Raw genomic sequence first — 19,621 nt, 5'->3', positions numbered from 1 at the left:
ATCGAAGCCACAAAATCAAGCCTTGCGGGACACTCAGACTATATAGATACTTGAGTTATAACAAAGGTAGAATTGTAAAATACTGTAAAAAGTATCGAATGTTTGTTTCAGTAGTTGGTGCAAGTTAAATTACTACGCATAGTGGGGGAAATGGACTCCATCTCACACCATGCACAAAAGTTCATTCCAGGTGGATAGTCCTCAATGTGAAAAGCAAAATAACAAGTCCTAGAAGGTAAGATAGGAAATGAACTTCATGATCTTGGGAGGAAAGTTTAAGAGCATTATTTTTAAAGCAAAAGCCTGAAAAAGTGGGCTATGTGAAAATTAAAAACACCTGTTTAACAGAAGAAACCATTAAAAGAAAGAAGGGAAGCGCAAAGTAAGAAAAGATCAGTAAAATATATAACAAATAAAGAGCTCATATAAAAATATATACCCTAGTCTTACAAATCAACAAGAGAAGACCTATATGAAAAACAGACAAAAACTTTAGAGGGGATTTCATAAAAGTGCCTATCTAAATGCCCAATAAATATATACAAGGAGATCAGCCTCATTTCTATTGGGGAAATGAAAATTAAAAGCATAACACAAATAAATTTCCATAAGAAGCAACCTCATACAAAGCTTCATTAGTCATCCAAATAAATGCTGAGCCAAGTGCTGTATGAGTCAATTCTCCTGTAAAAAATTTAGTAACAGGCTAACCCGATCTCTGCTGTGAGCAGTCAGAGTTGCCCTTTGCTGAAGAGGAAGTGAATAGCGACTGTGAGAAGGCACTCGAGCTTCTGGGGCACCAGAATGGTCTTCTCTTTTGACGTGGGTGGTGGTTACGCAGCTGCATAGTTTGTGATAATTCAATGAGGCACACACTTACGACTTGTGGATCTGTCTGTATTTATGTTACTAGGACTCTAAATTAATACATATTTTATAAAGTATATGTAATATATATAAAATTTTAAATGTGCTTGCTTTTAGATCCAGAAATTTTACAGATGGTATCCACTTCACAGACACATTTACATATATGCTGAAACATGCAAATACTAGGTTGTAAACTTGCAGAATTGTTTGTAATATCAGAAAAGCTGGAAACTCAATAGCTGCCAGAAGTGGAAATGTTTAATGAAATTGTTACATTTATGTAAGATGTTACAAAATACACATTGAGAGAGATATTTGTCATGATGATTGTCAATGTGTTTTGAAAAGTACAAAATTCCACACCAATGTAAAACGTTCTTATAACACTGTTCAATTTGTACAGACATAAACTAGAATGTAAGGGTAGTAATGAGGATAGTAAGGAAGAGACTTTTCTACATTAGCCTCCCAAATAACTTTCTCAATGGAGCAAGGACAGAACTGGTGTAGGAAGGGAAATTGTTGATCTTTAATGCTAAATGAACCTAAGGTATTGACACTCTTTACAAAGATCAAGAATGATTAGTGAATACTGACATTTCTATTCCCGATCAAGTTCCTAATTTGTTTCTACAGGTTCACATGATGGCCTTTTGTTACTTTTTAATGTAACATGGGTATCTGAAGTAATTTACAGTTTGCAGAGGGTCTCATATACAATGCATTCTTTCATTTAGTTCTCCCAATAATTCCAGTGTTATCATTATCTTTATTTTATGAGAGGCTATCTTGTTTAGAAAGTAGCAGAGCTAGGACTTGAAACCAGGTTTTCTGATTCCATGTCATGCGCTCTTCATTCCTTTATAGGTTGCCTCATAGGGTTGTTGCTTTTTAATTCTGGTAAGAATTAAAAGGGAGGCAATTTTTAGTTTGTAGAGTCACATTTTTACATGTTAATTGTAGGCATTGCATTCTATTTAATATGATTGTCAGTAAACTTAAAAATAGATGAAGGAACTAGAAAAATTATTATTTCAAGATTCCTCTAAGACAGGTAAGAGTACTTACTGAACCTAAAGGGAATGAAGGGTCCCACTGCTCCGGGAAACAGGGGAAGCAGACCAAGGGGAAGGGCCAGAACCCTGGCCATTCCATTACCAGGCAAGAGATAGAAGGGGTAAGAGCAAAACAGAACCTGAGTTTTTTCCCTTTAAAATCACAGCAATAATAACTAGCATTTATTGAGCATTTACTTAGTATGTTCCAGAAGCTGTTCACAGCCTTTCCTATCTATGACGTCTCAGACATCAGTCCTTGCTCTACACAAAGCAACTGAAGCACAGAAACAACCATGATTCTTCAGGGGAGAGGTTTTCAATGGTGAACTTAAAAGATTCGGGACTACAAATGGAGAGAGAATATTACTCAAAAGACTGAAAATTGTTTTAAATGAAAACAAAAAGTTCTGAGGCTTCTCAAATCCTATCTATAATAGAGAAATTAAAACATTCCATTTCCATTTGGAATGACCAATATGCCTCCTACTATACATTGAATTTACAAAACCAAACTCTAAGGTCGTAAAACCATTTTCCAGAGATCTTACAAAAATCAGAGTTCTGTCTCTGAATTAAATTCTTTCCTGAGCATCACATGATGTTTCGTTCTTTACTATGTCTGCAACAGCAACCATTCATTTTTAAACAGCTAGGGAGGTTAACACATTTCGGTGGCCCAAGCAGACTTTCAAACCCACCCAGTATCACTAAATAAATGACTGAAGTTAGGCAGGAACACCTTGCAGACGTAGGTTTGCAGATGCACATGTAGTAAAGAAAACGCAGACTCCCATCCCTTATGTGAAGGGAAATGCACAGAGGTTTTCTCTACCTACAATTCTGTTTCTTGCTGAGGACGGAAAGAAGCTTGACTGGTCATCAATGAGGAAGAGTTCCTGGCGATGTCGGCTGAATTGGGCAGTGAAATATTCAGGGTGAGGATGCTTCACATTCCTTGCCAGCTTCAGAGGCCCGAGCAAAAAGCTAAAGGGTATTTTCTCAGGTCGGGGAATATCACTCTCTTTAATGGGCATTTTGATCCCCAACACTTCTGCATAGGTAACTAACACCTCCCAAGGGGCATGGATCTTGACAAAGTAAGTTCTTCCATCTTCAGAGTTCTGTATACAGAGGAGGCAAGATAAAAGAAAGCTTACTGCTCTTTGTTATTGACCTAAGGAAGAGAAACAAAATTGTATAAAATCACGAACGAATTAAAAATATCACAGCACAGTCAATTTATTAAAATTTTTAGCATAATATTTAGAAGAGCAATTGCTCAAAACAGTTATATCCTGTATATATAATTACATATACATGTATGTACATGTTATGTGTGTGTATGAGAAAAAGAGAGAGAAAGACAAAGAGAGAATATTTTTTCAAACATATTTCAGGGTCAGTGTATACTAGCCTAAAATAAACAGATACATATGTGTTCTGGGCAATCTCTTACGTGTTAGCAACTAGCCATGAGCTCAGTGCTTAGGGTTATCACAAGATACTTACAAAGTGTAAGATGCACTTACTCTTTGTACCTAGCTTCTATGTACAGCCTACACCTAGAGGAAGAACTTTAGATAATAACAGTTCATTAAACAGGAGAAGAATCTCGCTACAGATTGTGTGGTATAATACACATTTATTAGTTCAGTAAAAAAGAGGCATAACTGAGGAGTAAGGACTGTTCATTTAAAACTAGAGAACATTAGAGTTTCATGTACAGCATAGAACCTTATATATATCTGTAAAAACAATTTTGAAGAAAATTCTAGAAAACTAGTCAATGGTATGGGATTAAAAAAAAAAAAAAGAACTGTCATATTCATGAGTAGATAAAGTTCCTTGGCTTAAATGCCGGTTGTGCTATGAGCATCCAGGGGAGCTCCTCTGGCTGCCAGATTACAGGAGCCTTGCAGATGAGACGGCTATGAAACAGAGGGCGTATCTGCACTTTCCCTGTATCCTCCAGAGTGTTCTACTCATCGCCTCAGCGCGAAGACCAGTTTACCTGAACCACAGCAGACATTACCATTCCCAGTACACACATTTGGAGCCAACAATAAAAAACAAAACTAGAAAATAATTTTTTAAAAACCCTACTGAATTACTCCCAAGCACAAAGTGTATCTTATTCAAAGACCAGAGTAGAAGAAAATAACACTTAACATGCCAAGCCTCTGGTATAAATTATCAACTATTTTTACCGTTTTGTCTTCAATTTCCAACTCAAGACCTGTTTTTCTGAGATTTTCTTCAAACTCCTTTCTCCTCTCCTATGGAAACACAAGCCAACAGAATTATGTAGAACACTTTTATTTACACAGTAACACACGGACTTGTTCCACAGCGACTAGGCCTCCGATGTTCGGGTCCCCCCACGGGCTCCCATAAAAGTGCTCCATGTATTACCCCATCTTGCTGCCATGTACTGCTTTTCCTCTGGACTGTAATTTCACAGTTTGACAAGGAAAAACTCAGTGTATTTAGGAATAATCTCCAGGAAATGTACCAGGTCTCTATCTGAAAAAATGTACAAAACTTGACTATATAATGTTTAAGAAACCTGAATATACGGGAAAACAGATCATGCTCCCATTTGGGAAGACATGGTGTTACAAAGCTCTCAGTACCCTTCAAGTAACTGCGAGACTTCACGTGATTTTAAGCCAAAATATTACCATGCCTTATTGATCCTGAAGAATAGAATAGCTTCACTTAGTAAAATTAAATTAAATGCAAATAATCACTACTTGTGGACTTCAAAACCCTGTGCTGATTGCTAAAAAAACACTGGCTCCCCAGAAGGGAAACTGCTATCCTCAGAAAGACCTGCCTGCAGGGCGGCACTGGTGCCTGGGGACTTGGTTTTCCAGAGGGTTCCCACAATCCCCCAAAGTGACAGAAGTTGCTCACTTTACCTTAACTGTTTGTACAAACAATACAGTTTATGCTAAACACCTGCTTTCCTTCTGGGACTATGACATGTTGGTATGTGCCAGGCAGAAGGTGAGAAGGTGAGCGATCAGCCCCCAATAAAATCTTAGGGCAATGAGTCTTTAATGATCTTCCCTAGCAGATGACACTTCATGTTATCAGAGGAATTAAGTGCATTCTGTACGACTTCACTGAAAGAGAAGTCTTGTGAGCCTGCTCTGGTTTTCTCTGAACTTTGCCCCACGTATCCTTCCCTTTTGCTGATTACTCGGTATGACTATATGCAGTGCCCTGTGAGTCCTTCCAGTGCATGACCAGACCTGGGGGAGTCTTGGTGTAGGCAAGAAGAAAAGGCACCCAGGGCACAAGTGGAGGTGTTGGCTTTAGGCAGAAGAATAGTTTTTCTATGGTAATGGGCAGAATGGGAGATTATGCAGGTGAAGATGGTGGCAAATGGATGGAGGTGGTGATGGAAACTTAGAACTTCTCTTCCACTCCAGTTTTCCCAGTGAAGTAGAAGAGTATGGTCAGCTAAGCCTGAAAATGGGGAGGAGGTACTGGGGGTGTGAGGAGAGAGAAAAACTAATAAAACGGTCATCCAAAAGAGTGGGAGCAGAGTAATACAAGGAAGGAAAGTGTGATTGCCAGACAGTATTAAGGGCCTGGCTGAGGTCCATGGGCACAAACATGAGGTACAGTCAGTAAGTGAACTGTATGTCTTTCTTCCGGCATGCTGCTGGCACAGAGTAGGTGGGCAGTTAGGTTTAACTAAAGTTGTTGATTTGCCAAGTAACTATAATTAAGGCAAGGAATTTGAGGCCTAAATAATGATGTAATTAGATTTTTTGACATAAGACTTACACCGGATAAGCAGAGGAAAGGGGCGAATATAGAATGGCAGTAAAAAGATGGTTCAGATAACTGTATATTATCTGGTGTAGTTGAAAAACAGAATGGTATTAGTCAGAAAGATCTGAGGGGTTGATCAGACCAATGAATGCCTGGAATGAGATTATAAAGAGTTGCAGTTGTCGCTAGTGATGTATTCTAGGGGAGTGAATGGCTGAGTTAGAGACTAAGGTCATTAGAAAAGGGAGTTCAAGGAACAGAGAGGGTAGGAGGCTAAAATAATCATCTATATATGCATCAAGATTATAGATAATTAAAAGGAAAAGAAACATTGCTGGAGAGTGCGATAGTGAACCAGAGGCTGAAATCATTGAGAAATAAAGGGAAGACCCAGCAGGGACAGATGAATGACAGCAACAGTGCATGGTAGTGACAACTCGGATAAAATTTAAAGCTCGGGAATTCTGGGGAGAATGGATGGTAATCAACAATATCCTACGAGCAGGTAAACATTTACCCACCTCTGGGAAAAGGCTGTATGAGGAAAACACAATCACCACTTGGGAGAGCTGTTGGGGAAGGCAGGCAACCTCAGTGAACAGGCAGGTGTGAAGGGGACACTGAGAGAAGGGACAGAAAAGCTGACAGTGTGTACATGCAGAAGCGTAGCAGAGGGGCTTCCAGGGAAAGGGCAGAAGAATTGGACAGGAATCGGTAGGTACAAGGTCCTATGGGGATAATATCCGTCATTTTTTGTTTTTATTTCATAGAACATTTATTTCTTGTGTGAGTATGTTAGTAGATGTGTATATATATTTACACATAAGAAACAATGTATTAATTCATTTTTTGAAATACCTAACCTGTATTGAGCATTCATTATGCTCCAATCTCCATCCTTGGCATTTTGGTATATGGCGGTGAACAAGACAAAGTCCTTGGTGTTATGAATTAATGCATGGTGTTTGATACAGTGCATAAGTAAAAAATAAATAAGTTCATGAAGGGAAATGGTATAATGAAAATAAGGACCAGAGCATAACCTAAAGGCTACTTCATATACAATGGACTAATGAACATTTAAATTAAAATTGTATACAAAAGATATGTATTTAGACATACGACTCAAATTTTAGAGGTCACATTTAATATTTAAGGTAAACTATATGCAAACATATCAGAAATTTGCAAGATAAAAAAGAAGTTGGTGTCCAAAATGTTCCAAAAATAGAACTGACTATACCCGTCCACTTTTACTCTGCCTATTCTGTTGTCTTCTTAATCAGTTTCAGCTTTTGGTAATACCTCGAGGGCTCTGTCTTTTACGATTAAATTCACTGGGAACCTCCCTGTCGAATTAGATTGTGTTTCTTTTTCATTATTCCCATTTCTTTCACATAAGTACTTACCGCCTTTAACTCTGCTTCTTTTTTTATGTCATCAACATACGAAAGCACAAAATCAATTTGCCTAATCCCATCTCGGAAGAAGATAGAGTCTTTACTTTGTTTGTCTTTTTGGAACTGTAGGAGACAGGAATGACAAACTTAAAATTATATTTCTATTTTCAAATGGCAAAAATATGATATCCTTATAAGCTAAAACCTAATCACCATCTCATTTTTTTCAGTCCTAAAATGGCAGGTGAAGACAACCAGGGTTTTCCTCAACAGAAATTTATGCTTGTTTTAGAAAATGAAGTTCCATAAAGGAGATATATATTAAACAATAAAGACTCAAGATGAAACTAAGTATATTAACAACATGCACACAACAAAAATGATAAAATTATACCCAAATATAAAATTAATATATATATATATACATCGATCCCAAAATACACATTCAGAAAGAGACCTGTTATTTTCATTAAACAACATGCCACTTAGTTCAACAAAGAAATAATGGTCACATACTACTTTAGGAGTATTTAATTATAGAACAATTAATGAACCTCAGTATCAAAAATAAACTTATGATTAAAGTTTATACTATGATTTCATAAAATTGCCACTTTCTAATTCAGCTTTTTAAGGGTTAAAAATAAAATCAAGGTGCAGTTAAAAATTAGGAAGCAGGTAGCTTGCCGCTGGCCTCAGTACAAGTAAAGTCTCATGCAAATCTCCTTTCGACATCAACTTCTTAGGCAAGCCAAAAGCAATCCTTGTCTAAATTTGTGTTATCAATTCTCTGTTTGGTAATCAGAGTTTCAAATTCATCTTTCACATTTTGTACAGTTCAATGGCATCTTCCCTTTCAAAACTGTAAAACACTAGAGAGCCTCAGAAAGAAGGGATTTCATGTTTGACTAATTTGGCCTTCTTCATAGAGTTTACGTATAGTGTATAATACTTAATGCTCGGAATAGCCCCCATATAACACTCAGAATGATGCAAATAGATAACGCAGTGGATGTCGGTGATCTCTCGATCCCTGTGATGCTAACGTATATTAGACAACTTTCTGATTCCTGTATCTAACCACTGAGTGAAGAATTAAATTTAAAAATTTTATTAACTGTTGTATCAGTTTATGAGTTTCTTTTATTATGGTGTTCTATGCTGTTTTGCACCCAAGTCAGGCCAGACAGTCCTCCCATTAAAAAGAATAAATGCAGATCAGTCACAGACAAACAAGACAGAAATCTCACATATGACCTGTTGTCTATGAACAGAGTAATTGTATTTTATCTATATGAAGACAAAGCTGGTGTGTCTGAGAAAGAAGTAGCTCCCAATGCACAGAAGGAAATGGGTGGAAAAATAGAATAAGAAACAAAAAATGTTTAGGGTCTGAAAATTAAATATCAAAATACAATAAATCAAATGGTATGTCTGAGTTATTTATACCTCAAAGGATTACATGATCATCTCCCTTCTCCTAAAAGAAAATAAAGGAACCTGAGAAAACTCAAACTGTTATCTTATACATTGATTACAAATCACTGAAAAATGTAAAATTAAAGAAAACAAATTATTTGAGCTCTCTTGTAAATCATTATAGTATTAACATAGGAAATTCACTAAAACTTGGGGAAGACAACTGGGACAAAAAAAATCACAATAATCAGACTAAATGTAATCAAAGCAAGTAATGGAGGGAACAAATACCCTTTTGCTCTAAATATGGGACAGCTATCTTTTGCATGGTATTTTATTAAAAAGCAACATATATTTACAAGTGCTCCTACTGTTTGGACAGGCTAAATCTAGGTCCACAGAGAGGTCTGGTAACAGAGGATGCACACAGAGCAGCCAGCCAAAGTCACACGCAGTGTACTTGACTATGAAGGAATAAACAAAGTAGCTAGAATAGTGATCTCAATTACATTTTCCTGAGGGTTCAGTCAAAATGGGTATACGTATATGCATCCCTTCTCCTGAAAGCCAACAAACTTCTGTTGTTATGTTGTACCCTAACTAAAAACTGCAACTTTTAAAATGCAAACAAAATCACTGGTGGCCTTATAAATCACCATGAGGTACACGTCAAGACTGTTAACAAAAACTGGTTGAAACCACAGGGGCAGAAACACCTGATAATGTTGTTACCTACAACCAAATACTATTAAAACCCATCATTCTTAACTTTTGCCTAAGACGTGACACTGAGATCATATTTTGCATCGTGTGTAGGAGTCTGTGTTTGTATTTAAATTTATTTGCTATTAGAAATGCCTATATATGAGCCAAATATTAAGGTGCCTTTTTTTGAATGAGGTATTTATTCTGAAGTTCATAAACTTAGATTCCTGTTGGGGGTTCATAAACCTCTGAAATTGTATATGAGTTGTATTGGTGTATATGTGTGTATATGTATATATGTATGTATAACACACACACATATACCCATTTTTAGGAGAAGGTGCCATAGCTTTAATCAGGTCAAAACGTACATTAAAAAGCACCATTCTAAAACCTCAATAGCTGGGAAACAGCAACCAGTAACAAAGTGCCCCTTACCCCAATCAATACTAGTCATTGGGATAAAAATGACACAGACTGTCTATCAGTGCGGCCATCCAGAGCATAAGCAGCGTCATTCAGCATTGCTTTTACCATAAGACGTCGCCTCAGGAACAAATTGTATCTCTTTGCAGGCTGTGAAGCAATCAATAGAAAGTTAACAAATCCTGCCCAGGATTAAAGAGAAGATTTCTGAAAGCATGAATGAACCTGGAAAGTATTTTATGCTCAGTGAAATAAGCCAGTCAGAGAAAGACAAGTACCACATGATTTCACTTACATGTAGAATCTAATGAACAAAATTAACAAACAAAATTGAAACAGACTTATAGTTACAGAGAATGGACTAAAGCTGTCGGAGAGGAGCAGAGAGTGGAGGGAGAGAAGAGGCTAGGTGAAAAGGCGGAGGGATTAAGCCAAAACAAACACACAAACAAACAAACTACCAATCTCACAGACACACACAACAGTCCTGTGATTACCTGAGAGAAAGGCGTATTGAGGGAGGCAGAAAGAATTCTGACTTTGGGTGGTGGACACACAACACAATACATAGACTATGTACTATAGAATTGTACATTTGAAACCTATATAATATTATTAACCAATGTCACTCCAATAAATTCAATACATTTTTTAAAGAAATAAAAAATCTAATAGTGTGTTAACCTTTTTTCACTCATCTGCCAAACTGACAATACTAATACAAATTTGATCTATAGTACAGACTCTCAAGTAACAACATACAGCCTTTTTTCATACTATGTGCTAAGAGATATAACAGTTTAGGGCCAAAGAATATTTTTTAAAAAGAAAGAAAACATCTGCAACAAACAGACACACAAATTCAGTATTATCACTCACGTGAATGTGTACATTTGTATGATATTTAAATTAGAAAGGTGGGAGAAGTTAGAAAGAAGAAAAATAACAAAAATAGAAAGAAAAGACTAAAGAACAAAGAAAAAAGATGACTTCAAAGTAAATTTCCCTAAGTCCTTTATGCAGTAATGTTATGTAATACATCTTTGTAGAAGTGAATTAAAGAAAGGAGAGAGATAAAACAATGAGGAAGGAAGACATGGAAATAATAGCAAAGTAAAATAGGTCTTCTGTTAAGCAGCATGCCATATATCAAGCAAAGAAAGTAAAATCACTACAATTATACTTGGACTGTATATGGTATTGAAAGTTTACCCAATAGTGTAAAATATTTCATAGCCTCTCAAAATGCTGAAGGGAGAAAAAGAAAAGTCATTCAATTATTTATTTATTTTTAAAAATATTTTATTTATTTATTTTCAGACAGAGAGAGAGAGAAACACCTGCGTGTGGTTGCCTCTTGCGCACCACTTACTGGGGACCTGGCCCGCAATCCAGGCATGTCCCCTGACTGGGAATGGAACCAGTGACCCTTTGGTTTACAGGCCGGCACTCAATCCACTGAGCCACACCAGCCAGAGCTCAGCTTATTTTTAAAAGGACAGGAAATGAGAAATTGACTGAAGGAAGTGACTGAAAGTGAAGCAAGAGCCCAGCAAGTGGCATTGTTCCCTCTCTGACCTGTCCCCCACATACAGTCCCACAACAAAGCAAAGTGGCTTGCCCAACCCTAGCAAATACCGAAGGCTTACAACATAACACGTGTGCGGAGACAAAGAAATATGACCCGAATGAAAGAACACATCAAAACTCCAGAAAAAGAACTAAATGATGATAACGTAGCCAACTAATCAGATGCAGAGTTCAAAACACTGGTAATCAGGATGCTCACAGAAGCTATTGGGTACAGTCACAAAACAGAGAAAAAAGTGAAGGCTATGCAAAGTGAAATAAAGAAAAATATACAGGGAATCGACACTGAAGAAAGCTAGGGTTCAAATCAATGATTTGGAACCAAAGGAAGAAATAAACATTCAAACAGAACAGAATAAAGAAACAGGATTCAAAAAAATGAGGAGAGGCTTTGGGACCTCTGGAACAACTTTAAACATTTCAACATCCAAAGCATAGGGGTGCCAGAGGAGAAGAGGAAGAGCAAGAAATTGAGAACTTATTTGGAAAACTAATGAAGGAGAACTTCCCCAATCTGGCAAAAAAAAAAAAATAGACACACAAGTCCAGGAAGCTCAGAGAATCCCAGAGAAGTTGTACCCAAGGAGGAACCAACCAAGGCACATCATAATTATATTAGCCAAGATTAAAGATAAGGACAGAATCTTAAAAGCAGCTAGAGAAAAAGAGACAGTTCCCTATAAAGAAGTTCCCATAAGATTGCCAGTTGATTTCTCAAAAGAAACCTTATGGGCAAGAAGGGGCTGGAAAGAAGTATTTAAAGTGATAAAAAGCAAGGACCTATATCTAAGATTACTTTATCCAGCAAAGCTGTCATTTAGAATGGAAGGGCAGGTAATGTTAAAGGAGTTCATCAACACTAGGCCCTTATTACATGAAGTGTTAAAGGGACTAATCTAAGGTAAACAAGATCAAAACTATGAACAGTAAAGTAACAACAAACTCACAACTATCAACAACTGAACCTAAAAGAACAAAAACAAACTAAGCAAACAAGTAGAATAGCAACAGAATCACAGAAATGAAAACCACATGGAAGATTATCAGTGGGGAGGGGGTCAGAGCAGAATGGGGGAAAAGGTACAAGGAGTAAGAAGAGTAACTGGTGGGTACAAAATAGAAAGGGAAAGATTAAGAATAGTATAGGAAATGAAGAAACCAAAGAACTTACATGTATGACCCATGGACATGAACAAAGGGAGGGAATGCTGGAGGGAAAGGGGGTACAGGCCAGGGGGGGATAAAGGAGAGAAAAAAATGGGACAACCGTAATAGCATAATTAATAAAAAATACTTCAAAAAGAGAAAGCGTGAAGGTGAATTTTAAAAGTGAAAAGAAAAAGAAAACGCTGAGGACCATACGATTTCCTATACGTGGGAGTAAAACTGAAAGTGACAGACACAGACAACAGTATGGTGGTTACCAGAGGGAAAGGGAGGGGTAGTCAAGGGTAAACAGGGCCAAATATATGATGACAGAGGATGATCTGACTTTGGGTGGTGGGCACACAATGCAATATACAAATCATGCACCACAGAAATCTACACTTGAAACCTATATAATCTTGTTGACCAATGTTACCCCAACAAATTTGATTTAAAAAGAGAAAAAAGTTGTACTAATTGCTGCTCACCGTTGGTTCTTCCTTGATGAGAAAGCTGGTCTCTCTGCTGCTCAGGCTCTGCTAATAGCACCAGGGGAGATACAGTGCTGTTAATAATAATGCAAGTGGAGAGGATATGACTTTCAACAACCAAAGCTCTAGCTTCTCTACACAGATATACTAATCCAGCAATTCAGGGGAGCTATGAAACACCTGAAACGAAATGTAAACCTGTGTACATGTGTGTATATGGGTGCATGTGTATTCATGCAAGTGTAGGAGTGTGTGTGTAAAGACAGCTTGAGAATGAGAATTTTAGAGGTAGCTTTATTGAATCTTAACAAAACCCGACAAATGGTTAAGAACTACTATATTATAGAGAAACAGTGAGGATCTCCATTGTTTTAATGATGCTGAATCCTCAACAGGACCACAACAAAGGGAAGAATTAATCAGTGATTTAAAGCCTTTTAAACATTTCATGACATTAAAGTTATACTGAAACAGTGGAAAGAGCCATGGGGAAAACTGAGTCTATGAGTTAATAAATGCTGAAAGTCCCATTTTGCTGATCCTGGATTCCAGCTGCCTGTGGACCTTAAAAGAATTCCATTAACTCACCTAAAAAAGTCAGATATCAAGTAAAGCTAATGAATACCTTGCTCATTGAATTCTGAAATAGCAGCCTCTGATAATAAATTGTGCACCTACATTTCTGCATTTAAGACAATGTATGACTTTACTATAGCTTCATATTACATTGAATCCTTGTAATGTTTTCAATTATGCTAGAAATCAATTAGGTATTTTACTTATAGAAGGGTACAAAAAACATATTACATATTTCAAAAGCAATCAGACTAGGCACTTTACAATTTCTCACTTTAGGAAAAATGAGTTTGTTGTGACTTTCTACTCAAAAGCTGTGGTGTTGTTTGCAAAATGTAAGATAAAATAATAAAGGTTCCTTCATACCTTTTGCTGAGTATTTCATTGTCTCATTTCTCACTGACCTTAGTCTCAGGAAAAGAAATATCTATGCTGTTCTCAATTCTACATTTCCCTTTTCAGTGTGTCCTTGTCTCAGGGTGCCTCCAACCCTTAAGGAATTGAATGAAATGGTATAAAATGTAATGAAGTGAGTACATGGATGAAGGACACAAAGTTCCACTAGCAACAGAATGTGGAAATATACTGAAAATCTATGAATCCTCATAAAAACTGAGTAGTTATCCTGAATATTGTAAACACAGGAAGCGATGATTTGGAGATGGATATTCAGGAAAAAAAACTTCTAGACAGGGCTCCTAAAACAGCATCTCAAAGAAGTACCACTGCAGAGTGACTAATAGAACAGCTCTAGACTCGGACTGCCTGGGTTCAGAACCCCTGCACCAACCCCAATGCATATCCGACATTTTGTGGATATAACAATACGGCAATTTACAGTCTCAGTTTATAGACCCTTCATAACCTGGTTTCTGAGAATCTGTGTAGTTACAGGAATTGAATTTATGCCTTTTCCCTGAAAACAATACACAAAATCATGTTTTATTTTTTAGTCTTATTATGATTAAGTATCTCAATTGATTTTTGCATAATAAACGAGCCTTCCATCACGAAATTATCTCCACTTGGTGTGGGACTAAACTCTTTACATATTTTATTAGTTAATATTTAACTGAGGATGTGTGTGTCTATGACCATGAGAGAGGCTGGTTCCCCTTTTTTGTGCCGTCTTTGTTTGGTTTAGTGCTGGGATAACGGAAGCCTCTAAAATGCATTGCGCTACTGCTTATTCCTAGTGTATTCGCTGGAAGAAACTGTATAAAGCTGGTACTAATTATCCTTTAAATAAACATTTGGTGGAATTCTCCAGTGAAATGATTTGGACCTAAAGATTTCTTTGGGGAAAATTTTTAAATTATACATTTGATTTCCTAATCATTATAGGAATTTCAAATTATTTATCTCATATCAAATGGGTCATGTATCCTTAGTGTTCCTTTATTAACTTTTTCGTATCCACAGTCTATAGTGACATACCTTGTTTTTTTTTTGGTTATGTCTCATCTCTTCCCCTCCCCTCTCCTCTCCTCCCCTCTCCTCCCCGTCTTCTCCCTCCTCTACCCTCCCCTCTGCCCCTCCTTGTCAGTCTAGCTAGAAGTTTGTCAATTTTATTACCTTTTCATAGAACCAACTTGTTTCAATAATTTTCTCTAGTGTTTTTGTTTTGAATGAATTGATTTCTGTTCTTATCTTGATTTTTCTGTTATTTCTTGAGATGGAAGTGTACCATTGATTTCAACTTTTTCTCTTTACTGACATAAACATTTAGCGGTGTAAATTTCTCTCAGCATTGTTTTGGCTACAACCCCCAAATGTCAAGTCTGTTGCATTTTCACTTTACTCAGTTCAACGTTTTGCTTTGTTTTTTCCTTGAGACTTTCCTTCATGGACTGTTTAGAAGTATGTTGTTTAGCTTCCAATTGTTGATGCTCCTGTTACCGTTCTATTACTGATTAGTTTGATCCAAGAACGCTCTAGGATTTCCACTGGCCCAGATATAGTCTATCTGGGCAGATGTTCCATGTGTACTTGAAATAAATGTGTGCTCTCTTATAATCGAGTTGATTAGTTTATACATATCAATTATATCCTGTTGGTTGATGTATATCCTTACTGGTTTTCTCTTTAGCTGTGCCACCTACTGTTGAGAAAGGAGTGAAGTCTATTATATCCTTACTGGTTTTCTCTTTAGCTGTGCCACCTACTGTTGAGAAAGGAGTGAAGTCTATTATAGATTTGTGTATTAGTCATTTCTGTCCTATTATTTTTTGCTTCACATATTATGATGCTATTATTTGGTACATGCAACTTCAGCATTGCTGTATCTTAATGTTGAATGAACACTTTTAATTCTTATATAATGTCCTGCTCTGTCCATGGTAATTTTCTTTGCTACATAGTGTACTTCATATATTAATTTAATACTCCAGCTCTCTATTAATGTTCGTATATATTTTCAGCCATAATATATATTTTAATCCTTTTACTTTCATGTTTTAATCCACTTTGCAAAACTGTCTTTCAACTGGGGTGTTTAGACTATTTACATTTCATATAATTACTGGTACATTAAGAATTAATTCTGCCATTTTATTTTTGTTTTGAATTCTGTTTGTTCTATTATATTCCTCTAGCTTATTTTTCATGATTTCCTGTAGGTTATTGAAACTATTTTTATAGTTCAATTCTGATTTATCAAAATAGTTTCTGAGTGTATCTCTATCAGATTTTGATACTACATTATATATATACATACACACACATTATTTATCACAACATACAATGTGTATGTTTCATCTATCAAGTGAAATATATAACCCTCCCTTCTTAAAACCCCAAATCTGTTTATAATTTTCTTTTTTAAATATATTTTAATAGAAATATATTTCTATTTAAATATATTTTCTTTTAAAAATATATTATATTTTATAATTTTTTTTTTTTTTTTTTTTTTAATTATGCCATTACAGTTCTATTTCCCTCCTTCATTCCCCTCCACCCTGCACGCCCCTCCCCCACCCTTCCCCCCTTTAGTTCATGAACACGTGTCTCAAGTTCTTTAGATTCTATATTTCCCCTACTATTCTTACTCTCCCCCCATCTATTTTCTATCCACTGTCTATGCTACTTATTTTCTGTACCTTCTCCCCCTTCTCCTTCTCCCACTCCCCTGTTGCTAATCCTCCATGTGATCTTCATTTCTATGGTTCACTCCTGATCTGCTGTCCTCTTAACTTGCTTTTGTTTTAGGTGTGGTTGTTGATAACTGTGAGTTTGCTGTTCTTTCACTGTTCATCTTTTTTATCTTCTTTTTCTTAGGTAAGTCCCTTTAACATTTCATATAATAAGGGCTTGGTGATGATGAACTCCTTGAATTTGGTCTTATCTGAGAAGCACTTTACCTGCCCTTCCATTCTAAATGAAAGCTTTGCTGGATAAAGCAATCTTGGATGTAGGTCTTTGGATTTCATGACTTGGAATACTTCTTTCCAGCCCCTTCTTGCCTGTAAGGTCTCTTTTGAGAAATCCACTAACAGTCTGATGGGAACTCTTTTGTAGGTGACTGTCCCCTTATCTCTTGCTGCTTCTAGGATTCTCTCCTTCATTTTAATCTTGGCTAATATAATGATGATGTACCTTGGTGTGTTCCTTCTTGGGTCCAACTTGTTTGGGACTCTCTGAGCTTTCTGGATTTCCTGGAAGTCTATTTCCTTTGCCAGATTGGGGAAATTCTCCTTTATTATTTGTTCGGATAAGTTTTCCACTCGTGGCTGTTCCTCCTCCCTTTCTGGTACCCCTATAATTCAGATGTTGTAAAGTTTAAAAACGTCCTGACACTTTCCTAAGCCTCTCCTCATTTTTTTGAATCTTGTTTCTTCATCCTTTTGTTTGGTCATTCTTTTCCTCCTTCTGGTCCACTCCTTTGAGTCCTAGTTTCCTTTCCATTACTATTGGTTTCCTGTGTATTTCCCTTCATTTCAATTAGTTTAGCTTCCATATGTTCCTCTAATTTGTGACTAAAATCAACCAGTTCTGTGAGCATCCTGATCACCAGTGTTTTGAACTGTGCACTGAAAGTTTGGCTATTTCTTCATTGCTTAGATTTATTGGCTCTGGGGCTCTGAGTTGTTCTTGAGCCATGTTTTAATCTGTTTGTGCCTGTTAGTATGAGGAGCGGAGCCTTAGTTGTTCACCAGGGCGGGGCCACCCAGGTCGCTGGTTTGTGATGCTGTAGGTGGGAGCGGGGTCAGAGAGGGACAATGGCGATTCCCTCTGCCGCTTCCTGCCACTGGGGCCTGTGTGGTCTGTCTCACTGCTAGCTCCTTCACCGGTTTATCTGCGCAAGAATGTGTGACCACGATCAACCCTCAGTGGGTCCACTGCCTTGCACCCTCAGTGGGTCCGCCTGCTTCTCCACACCCGGGATCCTTCCATGGCTGCTGGAACTCCTGGGCCGCGTGCCCAGGTGGGTCTGGTGGATCTTTCCTGCCTGACCCCGCTCTGCTGCTGGCTCTGCCCCTCTTACCGGTTTTCCTGAAGGGTTTGTTGTTGTCAGACTTCCATGTAGTTCAATTTTCTGTGGTTTGGTTGCGTTTTTGTTGCTAAAATTTTGTTGTTTTTAAACTTGGTTGTGTGAGAAGGTGCAGTGCTTCCACCTACGCCTCCATCTTGGCAGAAGTCCACCTAATTTTCTTAAATATTTATCTGCACACATTGAGAATATCAGAAATTGTTAAAAATTTTTACTTCAATTGTCAAATATAACTGGAAACTCAAAAGAGAAAGTCTATTGTATACTCATATTTTTACACTTTGTTTTTTTTCCCTCCTTGCCCATGTTAAAAATTTCTTGTTTTATCATTTTCTTTCTGTCAAACAACTTCTTTTGGCTAATCTTTTAGGGCAAATGTGCTGTTGAAATTTTTCTTTAATCTTCCTTCATTTGAGAATGGTTTTTCTGTTTATTCCTGACGGATATTTTCACTGGTTGTAACACTCTCGATTGGCATTTTTTTGTGAGCACTTGAAACAACTGTACTGCTTCCCCACATTTCTGAGAGAAAACTACCATCTAATTACTGTACCTTTCCCCTAGAGTTAAGGCATTGTTCTCTCTCACTGCTTTCAGGGTATTTTTTTCTTGCCTTTAGTTTTCTGAACTAGCATTAGTTCAATTGATGTTAATTTCTTTGGGTTTATCCTGTTTGTGATTCCTTCAACTTCTTGAATCCGTAGGTTTGTATATTTTTGATCAATTGAGATATTCACCTATTTTTTCTTCAAATATTTTTAGCCCACTCTCTCCTATTCTAGGACTTCAGTAACACAAGGACAAGATCTTTGTTAGCACAAGGATAAGATCTTCAGTAACACGAGGACAAGAACTTCAGTAGCACAAGGATAAGATCTTCAGTAACACAAGGATAAGATCTTCAGTAACACAAGGACAAGATCTTTGTTAGCACAAGGATAAGATCTTCAGTAACACGAGGACAAGAACTTCAGTAGCATAAGGATAAGATCTTCAGTAACACAAGGATAAGATCTTCAGTAACACAAGGACAAGAACTTCAGTAGCACAAGGATAAGATCTTCAGTAGCACAAGGACAAAATCTTCAGTAGCACAAGAACAAGGTCTCCTCTAGCCCCATAGGTGCCTGAAGTTCTGTTCACTTTTCTTTATTTTCTTTTTTCTTCTGTTTAAACTAGGTAATTTCTACTCTATTTCCAAATTCAGTGATTCTTTCCTCTATTCATCCCACCTGCTGCTGAGTTGTTTTTTTAATTGCAGTTACTGTTTTTCAATTCTAAAATTTCCAGTATGTTATTCTTTAAAATGTGTTGCCTTTTTGCTAAGACTTTCTGTTGTTTTTATGTTTTAAGCATGATCACAATTGCTCATTGAAGCATTTGTATAATAGGTGTTTAAAATCCTAATCAGATATTCTAACATCTGTCACCTCAGCACTGATATGTTGTCTTTTCTCATTCAAGTTGCTATCCTTCTGGTTCTTGGTATTATGGGTGATTTTCTATAAAAATCTAAACTTGTAAGCTATTGTATTATAAGATAGCTTCTAGATTTTATTTAAATCTTCTGTTTCACTAAAGCAGACTTATTAAGTCTTCCCTGATACCACTCTGGTGGGATAAGTGGAGTGATGCCTTATAACTCGGTGGGGACAGAATTCC

The 19,621-nt window shown here is 36.9% G+C and overlaps 1 protein-coding gene across 6 annotated transcripts in view; it reads right to left on the bottom strand.

Moving 5' to 3' along the window:
• ANO5 (anoctamin 5) overlaps positions 1–19,621 on the bottom strand; it is a 72,318-nt gene that overhangs the window by 38,203 nt on the left and 14,494 nt on the right. For 3 of the 6 annotated variants that reach the window (XM_053673125.1, XM_053673126.1, XM_053673124.1), the window contains exons 3-7: positions 12,889–12,939; positions 9,773–9,814; positions 7,124–7,237; positions 4,136–4,204; positions 2,765–3,049 (exon numbers count right to left, since the gene is read on the bottom strand). In XM_053673125.1, the coding sequence (XP_053529100.1) occupies positions 2,765–3,049; positions 4,136–4,204; positions 7,124–7,237; positions 9,773–9,814; positions 12,889–12,939 (561 nt within the window). The remainder of the gene's footprint in view (positions 1–2,764; positions 3,050–4,135; positions 4,205–7,123; positions 7,238–9,772; positions 9,815–12,888; positions 12,940–19,621) is intronic. The other 3 variants (XM_053673127.1, XM_053673128.1, XM_053673130.1) reach the window with 3 other exon arrangements.

Source organism: Artibeus jamaicensis, unplaced genomic scaffold (assembly GCF_021234435.1).
Source record: "Artibeus jamaicensis isolate MK-2021 breed Jamaican fruit bat unplaced genomic scaffold, CSHL_Jam_final contig_797, whole genome shotgun sequence".
Taxonomy (NCBI): domain Eukaryota; kingdom Metazoa; phylum Chordata; class Mammalia; order Chiroptera; family Phyllostomidae; genus Artibeus; species Artibeus jamaicensis.
Note: the sequence above shows the minus strand (reverse complement) of the source record. Positions and strands in the feature narration are given on the sequence as shown.